General features: G+C 41.6%; 1 protein-coding gene across 3 annotated transcripts in view; it reads left to right on the forward strand.

Moving 5' to 3' along the window:
- The window catches only part of DENND2B (DENN domain containing 2B), a 56,104-nt gene that overhangs the window by 23,634 nt on the left and 19,540 nt on the right, over positions 1–12,930 (forward strand). For all 3 annotated transcript variants that reach the window (XM_054390559.1, XM_054390560.1, XM_054390561.1), the window contains 3 exons: positions 6,971–7,048; positions 9,560–9,700; positions 12,668–12,816. In XM_054390559.1, coding sequence (XP_054246534.1) covers positions 6,971–7,048; positions 9,560–9,700; positions 12,668–12,816 — 368 coding nt within the window. The remainder of the gene's footprint in view (positions 1–6,970; positions 7,049–9,559; positions 9,701–12,667; positions 12,817–12,930) is intronic.

The raw sequence follows: 12,930 nt of genomic DNA on the forward strand, positions 1-12,930 counted from the left end.
AACCTAGAAGGTATTCTTGCTGGTGAAAATAAGCATGACAAGATGTAGGGCAGCAGTACAATTCCATTACTTGGTAATGTATTGTGATTTAAAAGGACGATAAGGTATATTTGGAAAAAAACCCCAACAAAACCTCAGAAAATGTTGCCTAGAATTAAATTATAGAATGTTTTCACTCTGTCAGTTAGGGATAGCTTAAGACTTTTATATTTCTGGAAAGACTAGCAAGTTTGGAAACACGCAGAGCTCGTATTTGTGAGATGCCAAACAGTTGATCCTGGACCAGGCTGAGACTGAAATCATCAGACATAATAAAAAAGACATATACACACAAGTGTTGAATCAGTTTATCAATGAAGGCTTATTTTTTTTTTTACTCACAGCTCAGTGAAATCCACCCTGCATTAAAAGCAACATAGAACACTGACTTTCAGCTGATGCAGAAAACAGGTTAGCACAGTAGGAAACACCAGGAGCAAATTAAATCAGTACTACACACCTGTATATGAATGGTGTTCTGAAAGACAGCATTGGAGATTGTTTTTATTCTCCACTGACTATAGCAAAAATCAATCAATCAGATAGCAAAAAATAATTTTAAAAAGGGAAAAAGAAGTACTGTTTTGCTAATCTGTCTAATAATTAGATCACTTGATTCAGGTTGTTTCATCTGGTTCCAAAACCTGACACATGGGAGCTGATGTGTCTCATCTCACTGGCACAGCCTACCCAGCATAGGAAAGTGGAGTGATACCCATGTACTTTACCCACTTGTCCTTTTCAGTGCCTTCTGAGAGCAAAACTAGCACAGTCGGGGCTTAGAAAGAGGATTTTGGAAGCTGCGGAGAAATATCTTAGTATTTCTCTGTCTGGGGATCTGGTAAATGTAGTGGAGATCTACTGTTATTTGGATCCTGCAACCTCCTTCTGTCTTGCTGGGAGAAACGGTGGAATTGGGGTTGGTACCTGAAGTGCCTTCTCCCTATGGTTCTGAAGTGCTCACAGAGCCTAACTATTTCCTGTGCCCTGCAAATGTCAGAGTCTGGGTGGAACAGCCTTGCCAATGTGTACCTCAGGGTGTTTCTATTCACAGTCATGTGCCTCCTTTCTCATTTGATATATGCAAATACAAAGTTTGTACAGGTAACAAGGAGCAGGCAAGTTCTACAAGCACTGTTTATATGCCAGAGGCTTGAGCTCTAAAATAGATTTTTATATATGTTTTTTTTATATCAGAGGAGTGCACAGCATCTCCTCTGACTGATCCCATTCCTGACTCACAAGTTCTGTCAAATAGAGTTTTTGGCAAACATTCCAAAAGAGAAAGGTGAGGCTGTACTGTGTAATATAGAACCATAAGAGAACTAAAAGTGTTATAAACTGCTCTGCTTCAAGAAAAACCAACTGCTGTAAAGCTAATTCCTTAGAAAATATTCTCCAGCTGTTCTGGTGAGAGGTGTCTTGTAAGAGAGGTGTCTCACACATCCTAGAGCTTTTGGCACTCCAAAGCAGCAGGCTCCACAGCACCATGGGCCAACAAGCATGATCCTGCGAGAACAGCTGTCTGTGCCTTCTGCAGGGCATTCTGATTCCTTTGTTTATGAAACAACTACTTTTTGTCAGCCTTGTTATCTTTTGGCATGTTGGGATATGAACAAACTGCTCCACTTTTGCTTTTCTGCCTTCAGATTTCAGATTCTTCCAGCCCCTTTTTTTGGGGTGTGTGTGCTAAAACCCTGCCAAAACCACCTCAGGGGATACAGTGACAATTATGTTCTGTTTGTACTACAAATCCTGTACAGTACCCTCTTTGAATATATTTGTATTAGTTTGTTCCATTTTGGAACAGGATTAGAACGGAATGTAACCTATTGTACCACAGCAAATAATCTGCACTTCCATAGACAGCATGTAGTTTTCCTCCTACATCTTGTTACCTCCAAGGCAATCATGTGACAGCTTTCCTAGTGATGTGGTGTGAAAAGCATGCACCTTCAGAGAAAAAGAAAGGGACTAATACTTAGTAGAGATACTAACTCTCTTCTGTGCCCTTTACCTGCACATAAGACTTTAATAACACAGATCAGTTTAACTTTCTTGTCATGCTCATGAATCTTCACAACTTGCTAGGCTCTTTTCTAGAGCCGTTCCTTGGCTGTGGCACTATGATACCCACATGTCAGCAGCAAAGGGGGTTTGAGCAGTACCTGCTGAAGGCTTAGCCTCACCTGGCCAGTCACAGCCCTGCTTTACCCTCTCCTACCTCTCTCTTCCCTCTCCTGTATAAGCGAAGACAGCTGGCCTCAGGAGTCAGTGGGGGAGCAGGTGCCTGAACATCAAGTGTGTACGTTAAAACATGAAATACAGCCATGAGGGTGGGACTAGCTCTTGCTGTGTTTCCTGAGACAGGAGAAGGGATTTTGTTACCCTGTGAAAGCAACTTTTGTGGGATGCAAACTAATGTTTATGGAGCTGAAAAAAAATTCCCTGGAAGACCTTTTCTTCCCTTTGCCACCTTCCCTCCATCCTGGCCTTCCTCAGGCACCACTGACAGCCCTGTGCTCACTGGATGCTCTGGCATTAGAAGCTCATGTTTCACACGTAACAAGAAGACGTGAAGACAAGCTTTTGGATTTAAAACACCCACGGTTTTCTCATTGTCCAAATTTGGATTGGCATTAACAAGGAATCAAGAGCTGCACAGAAGCTGGCTTGTGACTGATATATTAATTTTGGTCTCTCAATATTTGGATTCCTGATGCCACTGAGAAATGTCCCTGTTTTGGGATATGCTGGTCTGCTGGTGAGTCTAGGGCTTGTGTGACCATGAGGCTGTGATTGCATTAGGCTTGGGAGACTGGTGATATAACAGGACACAGCAACTTGGTTTCTGCAAGCCTGACTTTTCAGTCTCTATGTTTGTAGGTCTGTCATTGTTTAAATTAAGCTGGCAATAAACCAGCAAACTTCCCAAGAAGGAGCTTTGCAGGGTTCTCAGTATGTCTCTCTTTCTGAAACTGCCAAGCCTTACCCAATGGATGCAGAAAAATGTTCATAAGTAGCATCTCCTATATCTTCTTGATGATGTAATTTTAAGTGATGCATCCCATCAGCTTGTGGGTAGCTCTAATATAACAGAGCAGGAGAAATGCACTGGAAGGTTTATTCAGGAATAACATGTTTCCCTGTTCAAGCTTTAGATTAAGTCTGTATCTTTCACCATTGCAAGATCAAGACAGTCCTAGAGCCAGGTAGAATTAAAAGTGTCCTTTTCAGTCTCCTGCAGAAGGGAATAACCATTACAAAATGTGTGTGTGAAAATGGCACTTGCATTGCCACTTAGAGTTCAACGTTTTTATGTACTATCTGTTATATGACCATTGCTTTAATTACACCTTATGGCAATTTACAGCTCTGGTCTGCAAGGGAGAGAGGAGGCTTATGCACATGCTTTGCAAAGGCTACTTCCTTCAGACTAATCAGCTGCTGCTCTGCATTTGTGATGGTCCTCTTTCACCTGGTCTTGGGGCAGCCCTTAGTGCTTCTTTCATTTTTCCTAATAATGCTCTCTGGGGAGATGTCCTGTCTTATTTTTGGGAGGAAAGAGCACAGCCCTCCTGGAGTCTTCAGGCTGATGCTAGTCTGCTTTTTGCTGCACTTCTGCTTCTTTGAGATGGCAGATAGGACTGTGGTGCCTCTTTTTTGCTGTTGATGGGTCTGGTTTTCCTGCCTATCCTGGGAGAGAAAGTGCAGAAGGGAAAACATGTTTGGCCCCTGTTGCTTTGGTTCCACTGATGTCAACATGCTAAGACTAGCATTCCCCAATTGTTTCTGGGGCTGTGAAACCAGGATTTTTCCTGATACCCCACAGCCTCCTCCGTATCTTAAAAACCCCAAACCACTGAGTTGTGTGTTTGAAGGGATGGTAAGTATGCACACTGCAGGGACAGCCTGCTGTGCTTGGAAAGAAGGCATGTGCAGTGTGTGAGAGACTCAGCACTGTGCCAGACTGGGAGGAGATCTCAGAAGGCTCTCTTGGATTTCAAGCACATGGGCAGAAAGGTGTGATTTGAAAGAGAAAAATGGCAGGCTTATTTTTTGGAGCAAAAGCCCTCTGTTTCTCCTGCCAAAGCAGGTTTTGGAGTCGTGTTAACTAAAATTCAGATTAAACTCCCTATACAAAATATTATCTGAGCCACTTGTGGACCAGCCCTGATGCAGATCTCAGCTCTCCCATCTCATTGCCAAGTTCCTGTCAGTTTATGTTCATCCTCTTGGGAAACTATCTTGTTGTCAACAAAACTCATTAGCATTTTCATTTGTGATACTGCACTATGGCTGAAAATATCCTGGGTTCCATGAAAACAAATGGAAAACAAATCAAAACCCAAACATCATCCCCTCTATCCCTGTTCTTCCAGGAAGAGTGCAGTGCATCAAGGCAGAGTCACTCAGACGTCTCTCAGCTGTGTTACTTTACCAGCTTCCCTCAACTGGACCTATTCCTTGTGTATGTAGAAGAATGAGCCCTGGAGGACATGACTCCAAGGCTTTGTTAGCTACCTTCTAGAGCACACAGCCTACAACTTGGGGGAAGAGGGCAGATTAAACCAGTACTGTTGGCCAGACCCAATACCCAAGTTGTCCCTGGAGAAGAGAGATGAATCCAGACAGGAAAAGGCGGAGTGTCAGGTCCCATACAATGCTTTTCTAGGAAAGAAGCAAACCGAAGCACAATAAGCAGGTGCTTTTGCTTGCTACCTTTCACAGGTGATTTGTGTGCATCTGGGAGGCTCTGCTGTCTGCAGGAAAAAGTCTCTGAAATAATAGAAAAGGATGTTCTATGATTAGTGCAAGGAGGGAAGGAAGAATCCCAGCTCTCACAGATGTAGCCTTTAAGACATTTGAAAGCAATGATATTTCATAAAGGAGAATCTTTGAGTAAGCACTAAGCAGTTATTGTTTCTGGTCTTATTGATGACCCAGGAATGTGATGTTTTTATTGGCACTCAGTGAGACAGCTCTTGGTTGGGAGCTATCCAAGGCTCCTGGCATGGCTTCGGCATTCCTGCAGATTTGACACAATGATTTTAACCAAAATCCCACATGCTTGATATAATCACTCAGTGCTTTTAGAAAGGGTTTTATACCTAATATGGACAAAAAAAGGGCTCTGCTTTTTCAGAGATGTGACGTGTAGTGAGCAGGTTTGGATCCAGAAATAGACTGACTCATCTGTATTCACTTAGCTTTGGGGTGTTGTGGTTTTTTTCCTTTTTTTTTTTTTTTTTTTTTTTTTAGTGGTCTTTATTATAACAGGCAGGCACCTGCTGACTGTCCAACTCTAGATTGCAATATTGAGATTTAAAAAGCACAGCTGCCCCTCAGTTTCTCTTGGTTGATGTCTGTGTGGCAGGTGAATGTCAAACCCCCCATGGTGAAGTTAATCACTGAGTCTGATGATGGGACAAAGATGAAAATACACTGGTCTTTTATGTGGATAAAGAGAAGTTGATCAGCCAGTTTGGCTGAATGTGCAAGTGGGTAGAAGCTGATGGAAGCAGAGTGAGCTCCCTTATCACAGTCGTGATTAATGGAGATGATTCTGCCACTGCCACATATCGATAACATATGGCTATGCAAAGAGGTTAAGTGATGCCAAGAGACTCTTTTACAGACTCTTTTCACTCCATGCAGCACATGCACAGCTGACTCCATGAGACGGAGGGAAGTAGGCAGCCTCGCCTGTCATCTCAGTGCCCAGTTTCCACTTTTTGCTGCTGGGCTACTGGGATTTGCTAGTGTACCTGCAGCCACTAGCTGGATGTGATGTATGTAGCTCTTGGACAATGCAGTGCCAGGACTTCCTTGCTTTGTGTTTTGGGTCTATAAATGACTGTGTCTGAAGTCAATAAGCTGCTGTGTTAAAAAGTCCCTAGGAAGCATGTGCCTGCTGATCTGGTGAAAATCAATTGCAACTACACAAAACTGGAATGCTGCATTGCAGTTTGTTAGAAATTAAGTAGGAAGCTGCTATGCACGGATGTCACTGCCATCTGCACACATGGTACACAGGCAGACAGCTTTCTGCACTAAGGACTTGCCAGTGAGGATGCTTTTTCTAACATGATCATCATCGGCTTAGTTCTATTTAGTAAATAGAACTTAGTTCTATCAGTAAATAAGTAGTGGTACCATCCTTTCACATACAGCACTGATAGGCCTTTCAGGCAGTGGTACAGGCAGGGGTGCAGAGTCCTGTGAGGGACATCAGTTATGACCATTTAAACCATTTGCTTCTCTAAGAAACACCTTCAACAGGATTGTTACAGAGCATGGTCTTCATAGGTTTGTTTGTTTGTTTGTTGTTTGGGTTTTTTTGGCAGGGAGGAGAGTGGAGGGGATGTGCATCACAACATGAATCCATACTGGAGTTGTTTAAGAGTCTGATGTTTATCATGCCTTAATCTGAGGAAGTTAGTGATTTAGCTCATGTAGCTTGCCTTTGTTTAGGTCTGTGAGCTTGCTTTCTGCGAATTCAACTCTCTGAATATCATGAAATGGGGAACTAAGGCTGTCATAACTTGCCTTAGGATTGTAGTTCTCATCTTCTAGCACATGGCTCCAGGGGGGCCCCACTCCTCGTGCTACAGCAGAAGCAGAGGACAATGATAGTGCAGGCATGAGTTACAGTCCAAGATAAATGTGCTTTTATGGCTGCAAGTTGGAGTGCTACTGGAATACGACTCCAATGTGCTGTGATTTCCAAGTGGATAAGTGCTATTTACACTTCTTAGTTTCCTGTCTTATGGAAGAAATAGGATGCTTTTCCAAGAGGAGCCTTTTTGATGGAGAAATGGATAGTGAAAGATGTCATATGATGGCCAACTGTGTGACCAGAGAGAGAAACGTATTTCCTTATGGCTCCAAATTAATGTCCGGTTTCAAATATCCTTTTTGCTGTTATCAGCCAAGTGGAAAAGGCCCACGCCTACCTGAAGTTTATTGTGTCATCAGCCGGCTGGGGTGCTTTGACTTATTTTCCAAGGTAAGAAGACTATTTTTATTTTTTTTTCAATATTGCTTTTTAATTTAATTGTTTACTGAGAATGTATCCACAATGATGAACCAGCCAAGAAGAATTTCTACCTCCGATGGGAGATAACTATATTTTACCGTTGCTCTTTTGGGTTCATCAAAGAATATCTTATTACTTTTGTGACTGAGGCAGCACTTGATTCAAAGAACATCTGGGTGTCTGTGTGATCTGGCTGACTGAAGTTTTTTCCATTGTTTTCTAAAGCTGTTCTGTGCTGAGCTGTAATTCTTGGCATCCACAGTTTGACTGATGGGCCAGTACCACTTTTACTGCAATACCCTGTGGAATGATGAGGTTAAGAAAAATAGATTATTTGATAAGTGAATTCTATATGCTTAATTCTATTGACTGCTAGGAAAGCATGGATAAACTTTTAATTGGCCTCTGCATTAATGAATCCAAAGCTGCCTGGTATGCTGCTGTGGTTTACACAGCTAATACATCTCTTGACATGAGTTTTGAGACAATGAGCAGGGCATTGCAGCTAAACTGAGGGATTGAATAGCCATAGAAACAGGTAACTGCCTCCAGAGCCAAAAGCATTCTTTTTTTGTAAGACAAAAAATTATTAAAATTAACTATTAACATTTCCAATTGATTAACATTAGGGCCTCCTAGTCCTCTGAGAGTGTGTCCTGCAAAATCCAGTGAGCACTCAGAGTATCATATAGGATTTGCTGGTGATCTGTGGAGAACAATGAGATGTCTAATGTCAAATAGCTGCCTTCCCCTTTTCCAGTTTCAGTACAGTGTTCACAGAAATGTGGTTTTAATTTGCCAGAAATTTTCACTCAGGATAAATCTTACAGAACTCTCACAGATTTTTCTTGTTCATTTATATAGGAATAAAGTTGAAAAGAACATGTAAATCATTGGTGTCAATAAAAATCTTAGAGTTTATATGATCTGATAATCATACAGAATGGTATCTTCAAAGCAGGTTTCAAGTTTTTCTAGATAAAACACTCAATTGTACTTTCACAGAATGACAGAATTGTCAGGGTTGGAAGGGACCTCAGGGATCATCTAATTCCCACCCCCCTGCCATTCAACTTTCTTTCAGTTTAAATGCTCCTTCTCCTATGTGTTGTGAAGTTTGCTGGGACAGGGATATGACACATATATGGCCACAAACTCCAGCAACATAAAGCATCAAACGGTGAATGCAGAAAAAGAAATATGCGTTGGGCATGTTACAACCAGTTGCCCAAATGGGAAGCAGTAAGGAGCCAAGGCAACTGGTTGTGTTTGGTGGGGATAGTTGTTATGCTGCAAATTACATCAAGAATGAAATTCATAACTTCATTTATGGTTATCTGCCATTTCCAGGGACTGGAATGCAAGCTATATACATAGGATCAGCTTTGCTTTAGCTAGATCTTTACTATGTTGCAAGAGGAAGGGGAAACTATGCACCAGTGCATGCCTCTGTTGGCATTTGGTGTCACTATCTATCATTGTGAGTCACCAGCCTGTGCTCAATATCTCTTAATGTTTGTTTTCAGTGAAAACCATTTCCAAGAGAAACAAGGGAAAATGCCTGGCTCAGACCCACTAACTTTTGTATGGCCTTTTCCTCTTAAGTGATGGTTAAAAGCTCACCATTTCAGGTCAAACCACTAATTTCTTTGAAGCTTGCTTTCTCATCTTCTTTAGGTTTATCATCTATATGGTCTGTCTAATGTGGGAAAACTTAGCTGTGATATAATTTATGTTGGCCCATGTGAGAAGAGAGAGAGAAGAAAATAACAGTTCTCTCTATCTGTAAGAAGTTCCATCTGCTTATTTCAAAACTAGATTGCTTGCTCTGAATCATGTCAAACAGCAAATGACCTTAATGCAGGCACCCAGTCTAAACAGCTGGGCATGCTTCATGAGGCTGCTCACAGCTGGCTGCAGCTCAGCACAGGCTGCCACGTGACTGCAGCTACCATGGGCCGGACTCGTCCAGGAGCACTTTCCTTGTGGACCTCTGCTGGTATCATCATGTGGCAGAGTTTGTTTTCTTGCTGGTCTCAGTTGAAATGGAAGAGCTTTGCCTTAATACACATTTCAAGATGTACCACTTGGATGTGATGCTGACCTGGCCTCTGATTATGGGATTTATCTTGATCTTTGTCTCCTTCAGCTCACCCTGTTGTTCAAGCAAAATTGCAACAATATAGATCCCTTTTGCCATGCTGAGTTGTCTTTCTCCTTTTCAGATTTTTTATTTCTTCCTTGTCTCTGTGTTAACTGCACTCACAAACAGGCTTAATTTTGTAACTGGAAAAGGTATTGTTTTCAGAGTTTAAGACTGAGTCTTAAGATTTTAAAGCAGTGAAGATATGCAAGGCAAAGAAGAATTAAGTTTAGATCTGCCATGTGTTTAGGCACATGTGGGTCAAAAGATGCTTCAAAAGTGTATGTGGTGCTGACATATTCTGTCTCCTTGTCTCTTATGTCTTACTAATGGATCAGATCTTGGATGAGGTTGAAAGAAGAAGGGGAATATCTTCTGCCTTGGTTTATCCGTTTATGAGGAGTCTGATGGAATCTCCTTTTCCTGCACCTGGAAAGACAATCAAAGTCAAAACCTTTCTGCCTGGAGCTGGAAACGAGGTAAAAAGCAACTGCAAACATTAAAAGCTAAAGGCTTCCCCCCACCACTCCAATTTCGAACAGGAAAAGAAAAACAGGAGGAGACACACAGATAGAGCAAGGCATGTAAGGTGACACACCCTCAAATTGAGAAGTGCAGGAGCTGCACCAGTGTTGATATGTTATTGATAGTTCCCATGGATGATTATAGGCCAGTTTATTGTTATGCATTGGTTATTTTGCATTTATTAATAAGTTGTATTTAACAAAAAAAAGCCATAACACAAATGTCCTAATATGCCTGGCCTGCTATAGTTAAGAGACTACAGTGCTGCTGGGCTTTATCACAGAGATAAGAAGCAAGTACAAGTTTCCCATGCTGACTGTACTTGAATAGTTCAACAGCTTGTTGTTATTGCAAATCTCATTACTGCTGGTCCTGGCATTAGTAGGAGGAGTGACCAGTGGCACTTGAATGGCTCTTTTTGGCAAGAAATACACTTTAATTTGCCCTCAAAGAAATAGTCTATATTTGGAAAAGCATGTCATAAAAGTTTGTGTGTGTGCACACAAAATAGATTTCATTTCCTTTATTACTAACTCAAGTAGCCAGAAGCCTGGCACTGTACAACATATGCCTTCCTGGAAAATGGCAATATTGGTGCCTTGCCTAAAAACATTTTTGTAACTTGAGGCTTGCTAGTCATTTGCCATGTCAAAATCTGCTCTCTGGATGTCCTCATGTAAGTAGGCATTAGCTCCACACAGATGGACAAGCATATAGAGGAAATACATTATTGCAGCTAGGGACAGAATTTGGCCCAGTTAGTGAAAGCAGGAAAAAAATTCCCCTCTAGGGTTATTTTACACTGCTTAAGGTTAGTTTTACGGTGCTGTTATTATTTTAACATTGAATCATATTCTCTCCAAGTATAATGACTTCAGTAGAGTGGGCCTGTAACACCACTTGGTTTGAAAAGTAAAGGGTTCCTTGCAGAAGTGACTTGCAAGGCATGTTTAAGTTATGAGCGTCTTTTTCCAAAGAAGCAAAGGAAAGCTGAAAGGCCAATTGGAGTAACACTGATAAGATCTGATAATGCTTTTTCGTTCTGAATATATCTGGGAACCATGGATCTGCAACTTCTCTCTTCACTACTCAAGTTTCTAAACTTTCCTAGAGAAAAACATTGAGAGAATTCCAAACAAACAAACAGCTCTTCTGGCTGAGCTTTGCTGTCTGTTATGCTAGTACAAACTCGTTATTTAAATGGAATGCACTGGCTTAATTAGGAACAGAATCTTGTCCTTCCATTGTGGCTCCACTGGCCTAAACAAAGATGGTGATTAATTGGGATGTAGACAGTATATTTCTTTTTGATGAGCAGATTGAAGTAGAAGGCTTTGCCAGGCAAAAGAAAACATCCATGGCATTTATAAAAGTTGCTATAACTTGCATTGCGTCCTACCCCGCAGCAAGGTTTTTGTGCTGGAAGTTTTGCAATAAAACCAGCTTCTCAGGATTTGGCACATGAACACGATCTGAGCTTGCAATCCCAGTGGTAAGGAATGGAAGTGGGCACCTTCCTGAATATGAGAGAGAGGTAGGCAGGCAGTGTTTCATGAGGAGGTATTCATGGTATGCCATCGTTCCACAAACTGCTGTTGGAGGCAACACCCAAGCAATGGGTGCCTAATACTCTGGCACCAGAACATTTCTTTTAAGCTTTCAGGCTTAAAAGAAATCAATTTTGTACACAAATACTGTTCTAACAGTGACTTTCTTTTTACAGTCTTGTGTTACTGGTCACAAACAATATTACAACTAAACTGCTATGAACTAGTTTTGTTTCCAGTATCCTGTGGTCTTGACAACATCCTTAAAACAGTGTGTTTGTGAGGAACTTTGTAAAGGGCTACCCCAGTTTGAAACCAATACAGTATGCTCATGGAATGTGGTGTCATGGTCATGAAAACGTAAAAGTGGTCTAAAACAATAAAGTGATGGTGATTTTTGGACATATGGAAAGGAGGATATGTATATATGTTCCTGTTACTATGTCTTCAGAGATTTCAACACAGCTTCAATTTGGCCAGCTTTTCCCTATTCCCTTCTATTTCCTCAAATTCCTCAGCAGTTCATCATTTGCTCTCTTGCACTTCATATTTTTCTCCCTCTGTTACTCTCTTCTTCATGTTATTTTTCCCTCTTCTTTTTTCTGTCCTCTGCCTTCAAGTTCCACATCTGAGCATGTCAATTGCAGAGTAAAAGGAAGATATAATAAGGAATCAAGCAAAAGGCATTTGAGAAAAGGAAGGAGAGGGCCTGAGGTCATGGATGAAGTATGAAAATTAGACTTTAAAGGGATGTCACAAGTCACCATCTAAGACCTTGTCCTGACTCCCCAGTTAAGTATATATATATGTACATATCTTTATGAAAAACAAAACGGTTTTCAGTATTATCTAGTGAATTATGCATCACACAGAGGAGTGAAAATGAAATACATTTGGTTTAAATTTTGCTTTGCCTTGAAGTTCAGTCCCTGACTCCTATCTAGATGTGAATTTGAATTGCTAGCCAAGTTTATAACCAAATTTGCTTTGTCTTTATGACTGTTTTCATCTGGTAAGCTTCTGGCTCCACTGCTTCCAGTTACCTGCTTCATATGCTTGACTCAGCCAAGCTTTACACCTCTGACAAGGTGTTTAGAAGGCAGAGTTATGCTTCCCTAGGAAAAAACAGATTTAATGCACTCCACTCTATTCTGGGAAGAAGAATGATTCGATAGCAAATTGTATCATGCCCCATTTCTCTGGAGTCCTATGCCTCCAGCCTCAGTTTGCAGAAGAGGATGGGGATCTTTGTATTTGTCCCCTCAACAGGAAAGCATGGAGTGGTGCTAGAGGGCCAGGAATGGGGTACCAGGTGCCCCTGGTGCTGTCAGCCCTGACCAGTGATGCTGACTGATGTTTGTTGGCTCCGTTCAGGTCATTGAGCTGCGGCGGCCCATGGACTCGCGCCTGGAACACGTGGACTTTGAATGCCTTTTCAAGTGCCTGAGCGTTCGTCAGATCATCAGGATCTTTGCTTCTCTCCTGCTGGAGCGGCGTGTGATTTTTGTAGCAGATAAGCTCAGGTAAGGGGCAAGAGGACATGAAGCACACGCTCGGGGCAGTTCTGTCGCTGCATACAAACGACTGTATGATATGTCCAGATTGGTTATCAGATTTGAGGATCTTCTCACTGTGAC

This window comes from Indicator indicator, chromosome 21, assembly GCF_027791375.1.
Source record: "Indicator indicator isolate 239-I01 chromosome 21, UM_Iind_1.1, whole genome shotgun sequence".
Classification (NCBI taxonomy): domain Eukaryota; kingdom Metazoa; phylum Chordata; class Aves; order Piciformes; family Indicatoridae; genus Indicator; species Indicator indicator.